The sequence below is a fragment of the Lemur catta genome, chromosome 2, assembly GCF_020740605.2.
Source record: "Lemur catta isolate mLemCat1 chromosome 2, mLemCat1.pri, whole genome shotgun sequence".
In the NCBI taxonomy this organism is placed as follows: domain Eukaryota; kingdom Metazoa; phylum Chordata; class Mammalia; order Primates; family Lemuridae; genus Lemur; species Lemur catta.
The window spans coordinates 45,672,729-45,690,578 of NC_059129.1; the positions used below are offsets into that span (position 1 = coordinate 45,672,729).

General features: G+C 36.5%; 1 protein-coding gene across 3 annotated transcripts in view; it reads left to right on the forward strand.

Moving 5' to 3' along the window:
• Nucleotides 1-17,850, forward strand: part of MAPK14 (mitogen-activated protein kinase 14) — a 72,856-nt gene that overhangs the window by 35,574 nt on the left and 19,432 nt on the right. For all 3 annotated transcript variants that reach the window (XM_045543597.1, XM_045543596.1, XM_045543598.1), the window contains 5 exons: nt 8,426-8,537; nt 9,237-9,266; nt 9,606-9,653; nt 10,756-10,870; nt 11,444-11,515. In XM_045543597.1, coding sequence (XP_045399553.1) covers nt 8,426-8,537; nt 9,237-9,266; nt 9,606-9,653; nt 10,756-10,870; nt 11,444-11,515 — 377 coding nt within the window. The remainder of the gene's footprint in view (nt 1-8,425; nt 8,538-9,236; nt 9,267-9,605; nt 9,654-10,755; nt 10,871-11,443; nt 11,516-17,850) is intronic.

The following is a 17,850-nucleotide window of genomic DNA, read 5'->3' on the forward strand; positions in this document are numbered from 1 at the left end:
ATGCTCTTAGGAAAATGTTTCATTGTTTGCTTTTTTGTGATGTGTGTGTTACTGAAAAAATCAGCACATGTTCAGGACTATAGTTATTTCAGTGTTTTCCAAATTCATTTTGGAATATGCGTGAGAGACTAACATCTTCACCTGCAATTGCAGGGTTTGCAAATTTAAATACCTGCAGAGTCACACAAGTAGCATAAATGAAGTTCAGTGTTATACAACTGGGAGTGGCGGAGTCTGTGGTAAAACATATCTGCACCTCCTAAAAGCATTCAAATTCACATTAAAACAAAACAAACAAAAAACCCGTTCTTCTGGCCAAACCAAACGTGGTGAAGGCTAGGGTGTTTTTTTATAGGCTGCCATGATTAGAGCATGCTGTAATTTTGAACATGAATTTTTCATGGTAATTAGCAAAATCTCTATTTTTCAGATTTACAGATGACATTTAATCGTGTGTTATGCATATTTGTGCAATTAATTAGTTTATTTTAAGGCAACTGTTTACAAGCCATGTGCCTTTGTGTTTCATTAACACTTTTCATTTATCATATACAGTCATGCATTGCTTAATGACCGGGATACCTTCTGAGAAGTGTTTCAGTAGGCAATTTTGTCATTGTGCTAATATCATAGAGTGTACTTCCACAAACCTAAATGGTATATCCTACTACATACCTAGGCTACGTGGTACAGCCTATTGCTCCTAGGCTACAAACCTGTACAGCAGGTTACTGTACTGAATACTGTAGGCAGTTGTAACCCAATGGTAAGTATGTTGCATATGTGTGCATATGTCTGCTGCAAATATTTAGTTACAAATAGAAATGCAAAAGTCTTAAATAGCCAGTATTTGAACCTAACCCCAGAGCAAGCTGCAACTTAGTGCTACTATGGTATTGCCTTTTCTTAACTATAGTGGTTCTCTGATCAAGCTTTGTGCGCAATGAGGAATTTTTGAACCCTTCCTGGGAACTATTTCCTCAAATTTCAGGAAACTGAATTGTTCTGGGTTAAGTCGAAATTAGTCTTCTGACACTTTTTCCTTTATTTTACAACTTCCCATGCTGGGTTTCTTACACTGAATTACTTAACTCTGCTTCATTCTTGAAGATGGACATGGAAGTGGGGTTTTGGATTCTACTGTGATCTAGCGGGAGACCTGCAACAGGGTCAGTCAGCAGCCTTTGTTTTAATGAAAGCCAGTGGGCAAATGATCAGCTAGCTTAGCCTTCCATTTACTAACAGTGATTGTTTAACTAAGTTTCACCTTTTATTTCAACATAAAAGGAGCTGAAGACACTGAATTGGTAAAGAGAATTTCTGGATTTACTTTTAACCTGACTTTGTTCAATAAAATGAATCTCCACCCTGTGCTAGGCACAGTACTAGTCTCTGAGGAATACAACAATAAATACGATAAACATGATCCCTGATTGTTGGGTTGAGACTCTTAATGGCAGAGAAGAACAATTTAAATGATCAAACAAAATACAGCGTGGTAAGATCTGAGAGGTCCTGCATGATTTGGTCCTGTGCACTGTCTCGTCCAGCCTCACCCAGCCCTTTTTCACACTCTCTTTTCATCCCAGTCCATTGCTCTGGCCTCTTGTTCTTCCTTGAATACAAACAGCCACTTTCCCAATCTGACCTTTGCACTGGTTTCTGATGATTGACCTGGAACACTTTCCCCACATACCCACGTGACTGGCCTCTTCATTTCCTTCAGGGCTCCACTCAAGGCTTTTCTCATCAGAAGCTCTTTTCCGTTTAGCCCCATAAGGGAAATAGTACCCCCACTGCCACTCTCTGCTCCATACCCTGCTTTGTTCTTAGCAAATTTTACCATCATGTATTTGTTATTGTCCGTCTTCTCCCTTTATTTGTAAGCTCTATTATAGCACAAAGTTTGTCTTCTTCTTTGCTAAGTTGTTAGTACTTAGGATAGTAATGTGGAGTCAGTTGTTTGTTAAACAGGTGAACATAAGACTTGCGATGATAGGGCAGGTACATAGTGCTAAAATACCACATAGAATGGCCACCTAACCCAGACGTGGGGCGTCTTCAGAGAAGGCTTTGCATAAAAAGAGATGTGTACACGCAGCGCTTGAAGGATGAGTGTGAGTTGGGAAAGTGGAGAAAATGCAAGTTCATCCAGGGGCTGAGAGAGAGCTGAGGGCAGAGGTGGTGTGGTTGGTGTGAATAGAGGTGTGTATGGCAAAGGATGAAGCTGGAATGGGGAGGAACTAGGTCATTTGGGACTTTAGAAGCTAAGCCTTAATAGGTGGTTGCCAGAGAGAAGAGTTCAAAGAGTATTGGACACTGAGGTGGGATTGGAAAAAGGATGAAAGGTTTTCCTTTTATGTGGGATGGACATATTTACAACTGTCTTTCCCTTTCTCCCCATCCAAACACATTCCATAATGTGTGAGAAAAAGATTTTGTTTTATCAGAGGCAGTTTTTCTCCTGGATCCTTACACTTTTAGGCAGTGTTTTAGATGAGCATACTAGTTGAAAATCTGAAAAGAATTTAAGACTTTTCCAGGAACTTAAATTTATGTAATGATGCTTCTCATTATTAATATCTGACTTTAATTTTCTTTTGGTTTGAATTCTTGCCAACGTTACAACCACATCCTTTGTTTAAAAATATGGCCTTATGCATGTGATTGAAACTAAAAAAAAAAAATGTGGGTGGGCAGCTCTATAATACTAACTTCATTTCTTTTTTTGGTAGCATTTTACAATGTACAAAGGACTTTCACATAAATTTTCTCATTTAACACAATGACCCTGTGGAATAGATATTATTATCTCTAATTTTCAGATGAGGAAACTGAAGTAAAGAGAGGTGAACTTAATTGTATAATATCACACATAAAATTGCATCTCTCCCAGGTATTTTGACTCTAAATCTGTTTCTCATCACATTTTTCTTGATCCAAGGCTATGATTATTATTTGAAAGTCTGCTAATCCTTCTTGCTGAGTAAATACTGTGTTAGGTCCTATGTAAGATGCCAAAGCTAAAGGCCTGCCTCTGTCTTCCAGTTGCATATGGTCTTATTAAAGAGAGAAAACATAAATGCTTACCCAAAATAACTAAAGAACTGAGTCAAATCTATAATGTCTAGACAACATACAGGGTGCCGAGTGAACTCAGAATACTGGAGAAGCTTAGTGGAAGAAAGCCTCTAAAGAAGGTAATAACTGTGTCCAAAGAAACAGATAGGGATGGGACGTGGAGGTTATTTATTGCAGATGGTCAAAGAATGAAGAAAATATATAAAGCGTATAGAAAAGAGGTTTATATGGAATGGAAAGTGTTAAATGGATAGATAACCATTGATTCTTCTTTTATATGTGGATAAAAATAGTACATTAATGAATTCTCGTTTTTTTGGTGTGTGTATGTGTAGGGTTGTTTTCCTAATTTAGTTAATAAACATCATCTGCTTGGAAATAATGCCTTCCAGCATCACTGAAAGAAATACCCAGCCCAGTTTGGGCTTACAGAAGTATTTCTGTTCTTTGAAACTAGGATGAGTGCTCAAGATAGGGAATACGGGAGGAGACACAGTCTTGGAGAAAGATGAATGAGTTAACTGTATTAACATTTATGTTTATAATTTATTTTCTTATCAGAGAGGTCTGCTGAAATGGGGATGGGTGGGTGGTGAAGCTCCTTGTAGATGTCTTCACAGACTCACATTTGAAATCTAAGTACATTACACATCATTTAAGAAAACACCATTTAGTTTTTGTCTGACATGATAAGATGCCACCTTTTTCTCAGATCATCTGATTAGAAAAGGTAAAGAAGCTTCAAGGCCTAGCTTAGAGTTTGAGTGCTTTAAGCAATCCCTAATTCGTTCCTTCTTAAGTCTGTGCTGGGGCCCTACCCTGTGTGTTCTCCAGCACGCTGGTATCCCCCTCTGATCATGCTCTGTTGTGATTATATATTCACATATGCCTTGCTCTCATCTAAGTGCTGCATCTGTCTGTTCCACAGCGTCCCCTGTGCCCAACAATAAATATTTGTTGATGGAGTGGTAGAATGACCTTGTACTATCGCTGTATATAACTGGTTGATGAGTTGTTTGATAGCATGTTCTGTGCTTTCTCTCTTGACTAATTTTTTGTTTTCATCCTGTAATGTAGACCACATGGTAAAATGCTGAGTCTAGTTTGGTTGATACAAGTAATGCTGAGGGCACCTTTTAGTAATCTTTGCTTCAAGTGGCAATAGTTTATTGTGAAATAAGCTTGCTAAGCTGCCTGCGTGGCTGCTGAATCCTTCTTCTACCCCTTACATTAGAACAGTCTGCCTGCTTACTAGGTAAGATCTTTGGCATGCATATTTCAATACAGTGTGCCCTTGCCTTGTCTTACCAGTAGTGCTACATGAGTTGTCCTGAGTCATTCAGTTCAATTCAGCAATGAGTGCCCACTGTCTGTCACACACTGTTCTAAGTATTTTAAATACCATAGGGAACTAAAAACTAGCCCTGTCGTCCATGAACACTGTACAGGTAGATAACAATAAACAATGAACATACAAAAAAGGAAACTATATAGTATATTAGCAGGCAATAATGCTAGAGATGAAAAGAAAAGGTACAACAAGGGAAGAAGAAGTAGGAGTACAAGGGTAGGGGAGATGGAATTTTAAATGGAGTGGTAAGGATAGGCCTCATTGAGAAGATAAATTTTGAGCAAAAATTTGAAGGAATAGAGGAATTAGACCACGGATATCTAAAGGAGGAGCATTACGGGCAGAAGGAACAGTCAGTACAAAGGTCCTGAGGTGGAAGGACTGCATGCTGTATTGGAACTAGAGCAGTGAGGCCATTGTGGAGCTGAGTAAGAGCAGGGGAGAGAGAGTAGTAGACGATAAAGTCAGAGCAATAATTGGGGCCAGGGCACTGGATTATATAGGGTTTTATTGGCCATTGAAAGGATTTTTATATTTTACTCTGAGTGAAATAAGGAGCCTTTTGAGGAAAGGAGTGACATGCTCTGATTTTTACTTTTAAAGAATCACTCTGTCTCCTGTGTTGAGAATAGTCTGTAATACGTCCCAAGGATCACTGGATAAGCTGCAGAAGCTTGTGGTTACAAATTGGTTACAAATCGTCAATCCCTGTGATTGTTTTAAATACCCTGTTTAAATATGGAAGAAATACTCTTTGCCTTTTGATAATTGCTTTGAATAGGGCTGATAGTAGTAGAGATGCTAATCTATAGGTATAGAAGAAATTTTTTTCTACATGGGTTCTTTCTGATTGTCTTAATGCTTTAAGAAGCAGGAAGTTGGGGGGGGAGTGTCTTGACAGTTGGGTGTTATCCAAGAAGTTCTTAATAAATGAAGCTCTAGAATGGGGTGCTGTCTAGAGTACTGAAAACCACTTATTGCAGAGTTCTGCCTTCTTGCCAGTATAGTACATTTTACTTACAACAGTTACTTTGAGAAATGTGATTGATTTATGCTCTTTCCATTTTGATTAAATTTACCTTCACAAGAAAAGTGAAAGAGATTTGTATCAGACCATGAAATTATCTTTTCAGCCTTTAGTCTAATAAAGTTTGACTGACTTAATTTCTTTTTAAAGATGGGAGAACTAGATAGCTTTCCAACTGTACTCATGTCAAATCTCCCTTATTTTAGGCATTATGTATATTGACAATATTATGTGTGTCTTTACTAAAATGTAATTAAATATTGCTTCGCAGAAACACAGTAGAAATTCTGTGACTCTCCATTAATGCCCCTTTGGGAATTGACTTATTTGAAAAATTTGCTTATCTATGTTCCCAACCCCCATCCTTTTCACTATTTTTAGAAGTTGGTGTGTCTTCCATAAACAGGCAATAATTTTTAGTGATGCTTGCTTTTGTCCCCTGTTGCAAGATTTATTTTGGAAATCTTCCTATATGGGAGTAAGAATTTGACAATTAGTGCTCATAAATGGGTTTTTGGGCCTCATGGAAACAACATACGGTGATTAGGTTAGTACCTGCAAGACACTTCGGCATACATAATGCCTTTTCAGTCCGTCTCATTGTAGCCTAGTAGCAATGCTTGATAGTTATTACTCTATAGATTAATTAAATCTTATATACTTAAATAATGTTTTGGCAGTCTCACTCTAATTCTGGAAATTTTAGTGATAAAATGGATGTGACCTCTGATGGGGAAGGGATTTGAGAGGAATTACACAGTGGTGGAATATTCTGACTAAAAGCACACTCTTTTCCTTAGGCTGTGCCATCAGTTGTCTTCTGCCTGTGTAAGATTTTTTAAGATTTCTTCTATTTTTAGAAGTTGGTGTGTCTTCCATAAACAGGCAGTAGTTTTTAATGATGCTTGCTTTGGTACTGGTAACCATTAAAACACAACAGTTGTACTTGAAATTGCTATGGTTTCATTAGTACTATTGACTAATGCCTTTGTGAACTAGCTCAGACATATTAGGACTTTTAGGTTTTATTTCAAGACAAATTATGTTTACTTCTTCTCCTTAAAATTATTTAGAAAAGTTGAAAGAATAACTCTTTTATTATCCAATGTCATAAAATATAATTATTTACAAAGCAGTCTTAAAAGACTGAAATTGGATTCTCTCTTCCTCAGCTTATGTGCCACTTTGGTGTTAAAAAATATGGTGACTATGATGAGGACAGGATATTGTTATGCTCTTGACAGCAAAAAAAGTTCTTCATTAGTTCAGGATTAACTTTGATAACAAATACAATATTGAGAATTTAAGGAAATTATCAGAGATAATGCTTCCCTGATGATTGTGTCATTTATAAAACTTTTTTTAAAAGGTCATTCTCTTTATGTAAATTATGTGTCAACTGGAAGAGTTTTTGGACACAATATGTGCTATGATTAAGATCTTAGTCTCTGAGATCAAACAGTTTTAGATTCAACTCCTGACATTACTACTCCTTTTGGCCTTGAGCAGATTACTTATCCTTGTTCTGTCTGTTTCCTCATCAATGAAATGGGAAACTTACAGAGTTGTTGGGAAGAGTATATGAGACGTGAACATAGTGAACTGCTTACTGCAGTGCATGGCGCAGAATAAGAACTCCCTGCCTCTGATTATGTTATATTGACACTGGAACATCTCTGACATCCCAACTACCTTTACGAAAAGTCTAATTTACTCTTTAAATTACATTTAGAGTCCACCCTTTCCTCAAGGCAACATAAACATGCAAGTTTTAAAAATATAAAGTGCCAAAAGCTTACTTAACGGTTACAATGAGGCTAAGCCCTATTGGTCTTCAGAAATTGAGAACTGATCATGGCAGCCTTACATGGAAATTGTGATAGATGAAAAAAATTTAATTCCTTTTGGAGGAAAGAAAGTAACAAATATAGTGTGATGGCTTGGTGTGTGTGTGCTTGTGCGTGCGTGTGTGTGTGTGTGTGTGTGTGTAAAGAAAAGCCACATTTATTCATATAGTACTTTAATAATAGATCTAAATTTACTGGTCTGCTTTTCCCCAAATTTATAAAAAATAAAAATAGGAATGAAATGAAATCAGCTTTCTTTATAGCTTAACTGATACTCAGCCTCAAGAATGGGAATGATTCTTAGTAGATGAAATCTACCCTAATTTTAAAAAATTCAACCTCTTTAATACTGATCTAGTTTTTATGTTTCCATGGCTGTGTAGTACAGTAATGAGTTGGGTTAAGGCATTCTATCTAGAATATCTGTGTTGAACCTGTTGGACTGGAATGTAATCCTCCCCTAATCTTAGCATGTAAGGATGAGATTAATAGCCAGCACCACACCCATGAGGAGAAGTTCTGGAATGCCTCATCTTGCGTAGAGATAAAACATGTCCCTCCTTCCTTTAAGGTAAATGCAGGAATATTGTCAAAGAACAATATTCTTTTACCAGTCATTCTTAAAAATGAAGAATTACAGTTTGAAAATCTAAAGATACTCCTATTTTAGAACCTACACTGTGGAAGGTTTATATTAATAATGAGGTGAAAATACAATGGTGGATTTAAAAATACAACATACTTTATTATGGCCATGCACTAAGTTATGCTGTATATTTCTCATGCAAGAATAACATTTTAAAGAAAACTAATAATGACACATACGTCTTTCTAATCTCCATCTTTGCTTTTTTGTTTTCTTTTTTTCTTGAGCAAACCTGAGAAAAGGTATATCAAGTAAGAATGAGTGTAGAAATTTTTAGAACAGATGGCAGGTAGTAAAGTTAGGATAACGTTGAAAATGAGGTGTCCCCAGCCCCACAAATGAGTAGTTGAGCTTTTAGCCATCATTGTGGTATTTACTAGGTGGCCTTTCCTTTAAAAACTTTGAAAGTCTTATGAAGATAAGAGGTTTTTTAGGGATTCTGAATTATTGAATAACTTTTCATTAATTTCTAGGTATCTGGTGACCCATCTCATGGGGGCAGATCTGAACAACATTGTGAAATGTCAGAAGCTTACCGATGACCATGTTCAGTTCCTTATCTACCAAATTCTCCGAGGTCTAAAGGTACAGACAATACCACTAATATTTTGAGAAATAAATTCTCCCTTTCCCTCCCCACCCTTTTAAAAGGACTTAGAACAAACAAGCAAACTACTTACAGAAAATTCAAACACAAAATCACAGGTAAAGATCATAGTACAATAAACCATCATGTTTACTTAGTGACCACAATTACCAGCATGTGGCCAATCATGTTTCTTTTGATTTCCCAAGCCCTGCATTATTTTAAAGCAAGTCTAGGCATCATATCATTACCGCCCATAGTTACGTTAGTATGCAAATCTGAGAGATGAGGACTCTCCACTATTACATCTAAAAATTAGTAATTTCTGATATAATCTGAAACCTGATCAGTGTAATGTTGAGATTTTTAAAAAATCCTTAAGGAAGGCTAATTTATTTGTGGGAGGGGCAGATAAACAGTGTTTTAAAATTAAATCATCTTAGATGTTTAGCAGCTTTGAGTCCTTACTGAGTGCCAACAAGAAAATAGATTCAAATCTCAAGTGAGGGGAGTCAATGGCTGTGGAAATTATAGTTATGGTAAATGTGCAGAATCCCGACAGTTACTTGTTCTGATTCTATTCCCACTGTTAACACTAGCAGTTCTTACTGATTGATGAAAATATACAACAAATGTATAATATGATAGTGGGAGGTTGGAAACAACTTTCGTTTAACTGGCTTTTTTCTCTTTCACAGTATATACATTCAGCTGACATAATTCACAGGGTATGTGTATCATGACTTTGGTTAAATTATTTTGGGGAAACGGCAGGGAGGTGGAAGAATGGCATTTAGCCAAGATCCTAATAATGTAGACTTGCTTTAGCCATTGAAATATTGATTGATTGCAACTTTGTTGTATATTTAGACTGATTAAAGAAAGAAGATGTATAGTTTATTCTATTTAAGGCTAATTTGGACTAGATACTGCATATAGGATGGAGATTGTCTGTTGCTGGCTGGATGAAATCTTACTATTATGTCTGGATCCTCATTATTAACTGTAGGGAGGGAATCATCATGCATCATAAGGTTGATCCTGTCTTCTCTGTGTTTGCTTCCTAGGACCTAAAACCTAGTAATCTAGCTGTGAACGAAGACTGTGAGCTGAAGGTAAAATGAAGAGACAGTAGTAATTGTTTGCTTCACCCTGAGATTACATGTTTGACTAATCAGCCAAACTTTATAGGGAATAGATTTATATTTATAAGCTATGACTTTTTGTCTGAAAATTCACATTGTCCTTAGGAATATCAGACTTTGAAATTTAAGCTATTTCTGAGTAAGCTGAGTGACACTGAAAGTGGCATCAGTTGTCTTGTTTTCATTTAAAAATAAAATTAGAAAATTAATATATTAATCACAGTAAAAAGAAAATTATAGTCTGAATATCAAATAAGCAATCCTGAAGAGGTAATTAGTAGATTAAATAGATTCTTAAGAGGAAAAATGGCAGAAACCAGCTCACTCAAAATAATTCAAATAAAAGATAAGTGAACTAATTGTCTATAAAGAGCAAGAAGCTCTGGAACATTTTTTGTTTAATTTCATTCTTTTTACTCAACTTAAAAAAAAAAACGTAATTTACATCTATGTAACCACCACATTTATGATAAAGAACATTTCCTTCACTTCAAGCAGTTCCCTACGCCTGGTCCTAGTCAATCCCTACCCCTCCACCCCTAATTCTGACTCCAGGCAACTGCCAATCTGCTTCTGACACTCTAGATTAGATTTCTCTCTTCTGGAGTTTCATATAAATGGAATCATACAATGTATATTTTTTGTGTCTGGTTTTTGTTTAGTATAATGTTTTTCATTTGTATTGTGTATCAATAGTTTCTTCCTTTTTATTGCTGAGTAGTAGTATTTTCTTTTATGAATATACCAGAATTTGTTTATCTGTTGATGGACATTTGCTTCAGTTCGGGTTTGAGGCTATGTAAAGCTGCTATGAATATTCATTTGCAAACCTTTGTGTGGACATAGTTTTCATTGCTCTTGATTAAATACCTAGGAGGGGCTTTTTTGTTTTACTTTTTGTAGTTTTAAAGTTCTTGTTGTGTGTTTACCATGTATTCTATGCATGGACCAGGAAATCTGTTTATGAAAGTACTATATTGTTCTCCTTTTTAAGGCAATGGAGCTTTTTTCCTGCCTGCTTTCTAAGTCTTAGCAGGTTGTTCCAGTGCCTGATTTCTCTTCTCTCCCTTAGATCCTGGACTTTGGACTGGCTCGGCATACAGATGATGAAATGACAGGCTACGTGGCCACTAGGTGGTACAGGGCACCTGAGATCATGCTGAACTGGATGCATTACAACCAGACAGGTATTGCTTGCTTTGGCTATTTAGGACCTTATTAATACCATGCTGGATGTATTTGGGATTCTCAGAAGTAGACATGGTGGGAGTGGGAGGAAATATCTTTTCTTCCCTCAATGATCCTTTTAGAGCCTACAGATAGAAAATATTTCTCTTGCTCAGATGGGTAAGTGGAATTTTTATACATAGCTTTTAAACTTTGTGATTTAGCAGTTGTATTTTTATTTATTTAGATTTTCAACATATTCTCCGAGTACTTCTACCTGAAGACAATGGATTCATAATCTTAACCCCTCAAAATATTACTTGGATATAATCCACCATTCTACCAATAAGAAACTTTTGCCCCTTTTTAAACAGCTTATTTTTCTTAATTTGTGTTTTGACTTATCCCACCTATGAACAGCCTTTTAGGGGATTGAAGGGCTTCCTTATTTTTATAAAAATGAGTGTGATTGTTGAGCTGCAGATGACTTAAATATTCATTTGACTATTTCACCCCTTGTTATGGTTCCATTTGTGGCCAAGTACAATAATAGTGACATTCCATGTACTTTTATTTCTCTTTAATTTTGCCAGTTGATATTTGGTCAGTGGGATGCATAATGGCGGAGCTGTTGACTGGAAGAACATTGTTTCCTGGTACAGACCGTATCCTTTAACAAGTTTTGGATTCTTGTTTCTTATTTGTATTCCAGTGTCCATGGATGTATACTACCTTTACTTATCTCTAGGGAAGGCTCCCAGTTACTTGCTTTGATAGATCAGATGTGCATTATGAGGTCTTTCTTTTTGCTGAGTATCTTGCCTTGCCAAGAAAGTGGCTTCAGTTTACTTTTGTGAGTTGGAAAAATTCCTCATAAGCTGAAAAACACTTTAACTCTTTCATCTGTCATCTTTTTGCAGTGAGTCCCTTGTTACATTAATCTTCTCACAGCACTTCTGAGACCCAAGCATACCCATGAGAAGCTCCAGATCCCAATGACACGTTTAGTCTACTTGTACAAACACTTAATGAGCACAAGATACCCATTTATAAATCAAGGGCATCTTGCCGTTACGTTTGTTTTATGTATTAAAAAGGCTATGTTTGGTCCTTGTAATGATGTAACTGCTCACTCTTGTTATGTTTGTTGTTTAACAGCAACTGGTAAAAGCAAGAAGTGATAAGGTCACCCTGTCATGTACCTTTTTTTTCCGGCACAACTTTATCCTTGATTGCAGCCAAACCTGACTTTACTCCGAGACTCACTGTCTAGTTTATGGTTTATCATAACCCCTGTATTTTAGCCCCTTTCCTATCTGCTGTATGCTTGTCTCATAGCTTAATAATAATGTCATCAATTGTGGTTTGTTAGAACTCTCATCAGTTCCACTTGGGGAACATGTTTTAGGTGAGAAGGAATGTTAAATTATTGTGTCTAGAATTAGTTTGGGGGATTTTTATAGAATTCAGCTGACTAGCCTTTGAATGGCTTTGGTTGGGCTTTTAGATATACTTCTGTTCTATCATGCTTAGAGATCTAAACACAGTTTTAGCCCCTCACCTAAACAAACTCATTGAGTTTATAAGCCAGAATGTCAGTTCACTTGCTTATAGTTTGGGATATACTTTTACGGTGACTGTGATGTTCATGCTATCTATCCGTGTATTCTGTCTTTTGCTAGAGTGAATGTACTTGCCTTGTGAACTGAAAAACATCTCTTAGGTAAAGCTGTTTGTTTCTCCCTGAATATTGCTGGATTGATACTGAGTTCAGTCTCTCTATACTTAGTTCATTTTATTACTCCCTATCTCTGGATTTTAAGTTTGTTTAATACCTAGCATTTCTCCTTTGTCCTTTCATTCACCTTTTATCTGTTTCTTAGAAATTTGGCATATATATTACAGACCCAGTTAAGAGAATTAGGGAAAATTTATGATTCCCCCTTTCTTCAGGTACAGATCTCAGAGTCCCATCTTCGATTTTCCCTCTGGAGCAGATGCTATCCTGGTACTGTTCTCTGTTCTCCCTCCCCTTCCTCTTCTTGTTATCTGCATCTCCAGCTATCAGTCAGTCAGTCACAGACACTCATGTCTCCATAGATACACAAAGTAGCAGAGAGAGACAGACAATATAGCCCACTGGTTAAGAGCACATACTCTGGGATCAGACTTTCTGGGTTTAGATCTTAGCTCCTTTACTTCCAGGTGTGTAACTTTGAGCAAGTTTCCTTCCTCCCCCCTCTCTCCTACCACCTCCCTCCTCTCCCCTCTCCCCTCTCCCCTCTCCTTTTCCCTTTCCCCTTTCCCCTTCCCCTTCCCTTTCCTTTCCTTTCTTCATCAGGCGAGATCTTGCTCTGTTGCCCAGGCTGAAATGCAGTGGCCTCATCATAGCTCACTATAAGCTCAAACTCCTAGCCTCAGGCAATCCTCCTGCCTCAGCCTCCTGAGTAACTGGGACAACAGGTATGCGCCACCACACCTGGCTAATTTTTTTCTATTTTTTGTAAAGACACAGTCTCAGTCTTCCTCAGGCTGGTCTTGAACTCCTGGCCTCCCAGAGTGCCAGCGTTACAGGTGTGAGCCACTGTGCTTGGCTGAGCAAGTTTGTAACATCTGTGTTTCAGTTTCCTTAACTATGAAATGATAATAATAGTGTATACCTCATAAGGTTATTGTGAGAATTCAGCAAGATAATATCTTGAAAGTACTGAGATTGGAGCCTACCAGTAAATATTAGCCATCACCTTTAATAATGGCCTTTGGGAGACAGTTTCCCACTTTACCCTCCCCCTTTATTGTCTACCTATGAATCAGTAATGGTTATTTTTTTTTTTTTTTTAAATTCTGTCACAGGTAGTAAAGGATAAATCTCCTTGGCAGGCTAGTGGTAGAAAGTTTTCAAAGCAGCGTAGGTTTAGTGTCCTCATGGTTCCATCTCAGATAGCTGTCTACCCTTGATGGCATGATCCTTTAGACTGCTTCAGCCTGCAGGAAATCTTCCCTTTGTGCTTATCTCTTTTTCTGCTGTGTACTTTAGATAAGCAACCTAGCATTTAAACATTTTAATAGGGGATTCATTTTTTATTAGTAATATATGAGAATTCATTTTAAAATTTTGATTTTAGTAATGCACTGTTTCTTTTCTGTTTGGCTCTTTTTTTAGAAAAGATGTTCTCCTGGATTGTAAAAACCAAATGCAAAGGATTTATATTTGTAAAATACTTAACCTTCCTCTTGTCAGTGCCTGTCTGTATAGATGTACCTTTGGTTGCCTGGCAGGAAGAAAAGAGGGAAGTGTTCCCCATTGTTTTTTGGTGGTTTTTTTTGCCTGAACTGTACAATCACTCATGTTGTAGCATAGTGGTTTGTAACCCTCATTATGTGTCAGAATCACTTTGGGAAGCTTTTAAAAACTAGATGCCTGGACACCACTCTAAAGACTCAGCTTTGTTGGTGTGGGTCAGAGCACAGGCTTTGGTATATTTTTAAGTCTCCAGGTGATTCTGGTGTACAGCCAGTGTTGAATACAACTAGAGTTTTAACCATGGCTGACCCTGAAAGTTATTTAGTTAACAGTCTTTCCTCATTTTTTTAAAGGTACCAATGAAATCAGAAAGTTAAGAATTAGAAAGCATCTGGTTGAATTCTCTGTTTTATAGATGAGGAAACCAAGAACCAGAGAAGATAGATCCAAAACTGTCCCTTAGGCCACAGTTTCTTTTGAATATTCTATTCTTTACTATTCCTCTAATTTCTAGAATTCCTCTTTTTAAAACCTTTGGAGAATGTGCTGGCCCCATACCCTCTTCCTTTGGCCTGAAGGGCATGCAGCTACTACTCATTTGTGACTTTTAAATGGAACTGATTGCTGAGGCAGCCCGTAAAGGGTATTCTTTATTTGAATTAATCACTTTCCGTTTGGAATTGGTGGCTTTAGCTTCTAAATAAGAACTATCTACTAGAATACTTTGCAGATGTTTTATATCTGTGCTAGTGTATCTAGCTGGTTTTATATCTGTAGCTAGTATAACTTAGAAACTGAATTGAAAAACATTTCATGAAAAACATAAAATTTATTAATACCATTTTAATTTTTTTATTGTCATAAAATACATGTAACATAAAATTTATCATTTTAACTATTTTTAAGTATGCAGTTCAGTGGCATTAATTACATTCAGTGTTGTACAATCATCACCACTTTCTATTTCCAAAATTTTTCATCACCACGGACAGAAACTCTCAACCTATTAAACAGTAACTTCCCATTCTCCTCTCCTCTGAACTTCTATTCTTTCTATTTCATCTAAGTGGAATCATACTATATTTGTCCTTTTGTGTCTGGATTGTTTCAGTTAGTATTAATGTTTTCAAGGTTCATCACATTGTAGCATGTATCAGAACTTCATTCTTTTTGTGGCTGGATACTATTCCATTGTATGTCTATATCACATTTTGTTTATCCATTCATCTGTTGGTGGACAGTTGGGTTGTTTCCACCTTTTGGCTGTTGTGAATAATGTTGCAGTGAACATTGGTATACAAGTATCTGTTTGAGTTCCTGCTTTTGATACTTTTGGGTATATACCTAGGAGGGGATTGTTGGATCATATAATAATTCCATGTTTAGCTTTTTGAAGAGCTGCCAAACTGTTTTCCATAGTAGCTGCACCATTTTACATGCCTACCAGTGATGTATGAGGGTTCCAGTTTTTCCACATTTTTGTCAACACTTAGTTCTTTCCTTTGTATTATTATAGCCATCCTAGTAGGTATGAAGTGGTATCTCATAGTGGTTTTGATTTGCATTTCTCTCATGACTAATGATGTTGAGCATCTTTTCATATGCTGATTGGCCCTTTGTATATCTTCTTTGGAGAAATGTCTATTCAAGTCTTTTGCGTATTCTTAATTGGGTTGTCTTTTTGTTGTTGAATGGTAGGAGTTCTTTATATGTCTTGGATACCAGACCTGTATCAGATACGTAATTTGTTAAGTATTTTAACTTGTTCTGTGTGTTGTCTTTTTTTCTTAATAATACAGTCCTTTGATACACAAAAATTTTTAATTTTGATGACGTTCCAATTTATCTGGGTTTTTTCTTTTGTTTCTCATGCTTTTGGTGTCATAGCTGAGAATATATTGCTAAATTCAAGGCCATGCAGATTTACCCCTGTGTTTTCTACTAAGAGTTTTACAACTCCCAGGAGTACAAGAGTGTTAAGCAAAGAGTTAGGTCTTTGATCCATTTTGAATTAACTTTTATATATGATATGAGGTAGGGTTCCAACTTCACTCTTTGCATGTGGAAATCCATTTGTGTCAACACCATAAGTTGAAGAGACTATTCTTTCCCCCATTGAATGAACTTGGTACCCTCTTAATTCTCCTTTGTTTTTTGTTTTATTTACTTTCTGTTTCTTAGAAATCTGTTGTATATAATTAGCAATAAATGGATGGGTTTAATTCTGGACTCTCAGTTCTGTTCCATTGGTTTATATATCTGTCCTTATGGCAGTGCCACACTGTTTTGATTACTGTAGCTTTATAGTAAGTTTTGAAATCGGGAAATGTGAGTCCCCCAACTTTGTTCTTCTCTTTCAAGATTGTTTTGGCTACTTGGGGTCCCTTGTAATTCCATATGAATTTGATGATTGACATTTCCACTTCTGCAAAAAAGGCTGTTGAAATTTTGGTAGGGATTGTGTCAGATTTTTAGATCACTTTGAGTATGTTGACATCTTAATAATACCAAGTCATCCTCTCCATGAACACAAGATATAAAATCTCTTTCCATTTGTTTAGGTTTTTAATTTCTTTCAGCAGTGATTTATAGTTGTCAGTTGTCCAGTCTTTCACCTCCTTGGTGATATTTATTCCTAGGTATTTTATTCTCGTAGCTGCTATTGTAAATGGAATTGCTTTCTTAATTTCATTTTGGTGTGTTCATTGTTGGTATAGAAATGCACAACTAATTTTTATTTGTTGATCTTGCACCCTGCAAATTTGTCCACTTTATTTATTAGCTCTACAAGCTTTCTTGTGGATTCTTTGGGATTTTCCATATGTAGGATCATGTCATCTGCAAATATAGTTTTATTTTTTCTTTCCAATTTAGATGCTTTTATTTCTTTCTCTTGTCCAGTGGTTCTGTCTAGAACTTCCAGTATAGTGCTGAATAGCAGCAGTGAAAGTGGGGATTCTTGTCTTCTTCCTGTCTTAGAGGGAACACTTTCAGTCTCTTTGCATTGAGTATGATGTTATCTGTTGTTTTTTCATAAATGCTCTTTATCGTGTTGGGGAAGTTCCCTTTTATTCAAATAGTTTTCTGGTGGTTTTATCTGAATTTTAAATGTCATTAAAATTTTATTTAGATTAGTTTTTTGTTGTTGTTTTTTTGAGTCAAGGTCTTGCTATGTTGCCCAGGCTGGAGTGCAGTGGCGTCATCATAGCTCACTGCAACCTCCAGCTCCAGTGTTAAGTGATTTTCCTGCCTCAACCTCCTGAGTCGGTGGGACTACAGGTGTGAGCCACCTCATCAGGCCTTTAGATTACATTTAAATTTAATTACCTGTGGCTAGTGTTATGGATTGGATTGCCCATTTTTAGATCTCTGCAAGTTGTCTTCCTGTTCTACCTTTTTCTCGGGTTTTTGATTAGTCTGCTTGAGAGATTCTTTTGGTATTGGTTGTTAATAATCCCTGGAGTTCCTTTAAAGATAAAAGACATACTGATTTTTGTTTTAAAGCTAATTATAAATTATTCTTGTTTGTGACTTTGCATAACTCTTCCATCTGGCTTAATAATAGTATTGTTATTTTTTTAAAGAATGAAGCCCTCACTTCTAAGCCTAGTTGACTAGGTATATCAAGTGGACACAGCTGACAGAACTTTATATTAGAAGGGAGAAAGGACACAGAATATCTCTTCAGGTATAGTACTAACTTATTTCAAATACTATTGATTTTGAAATGAGTGAGCCAGTTAGAAAATGTTATTA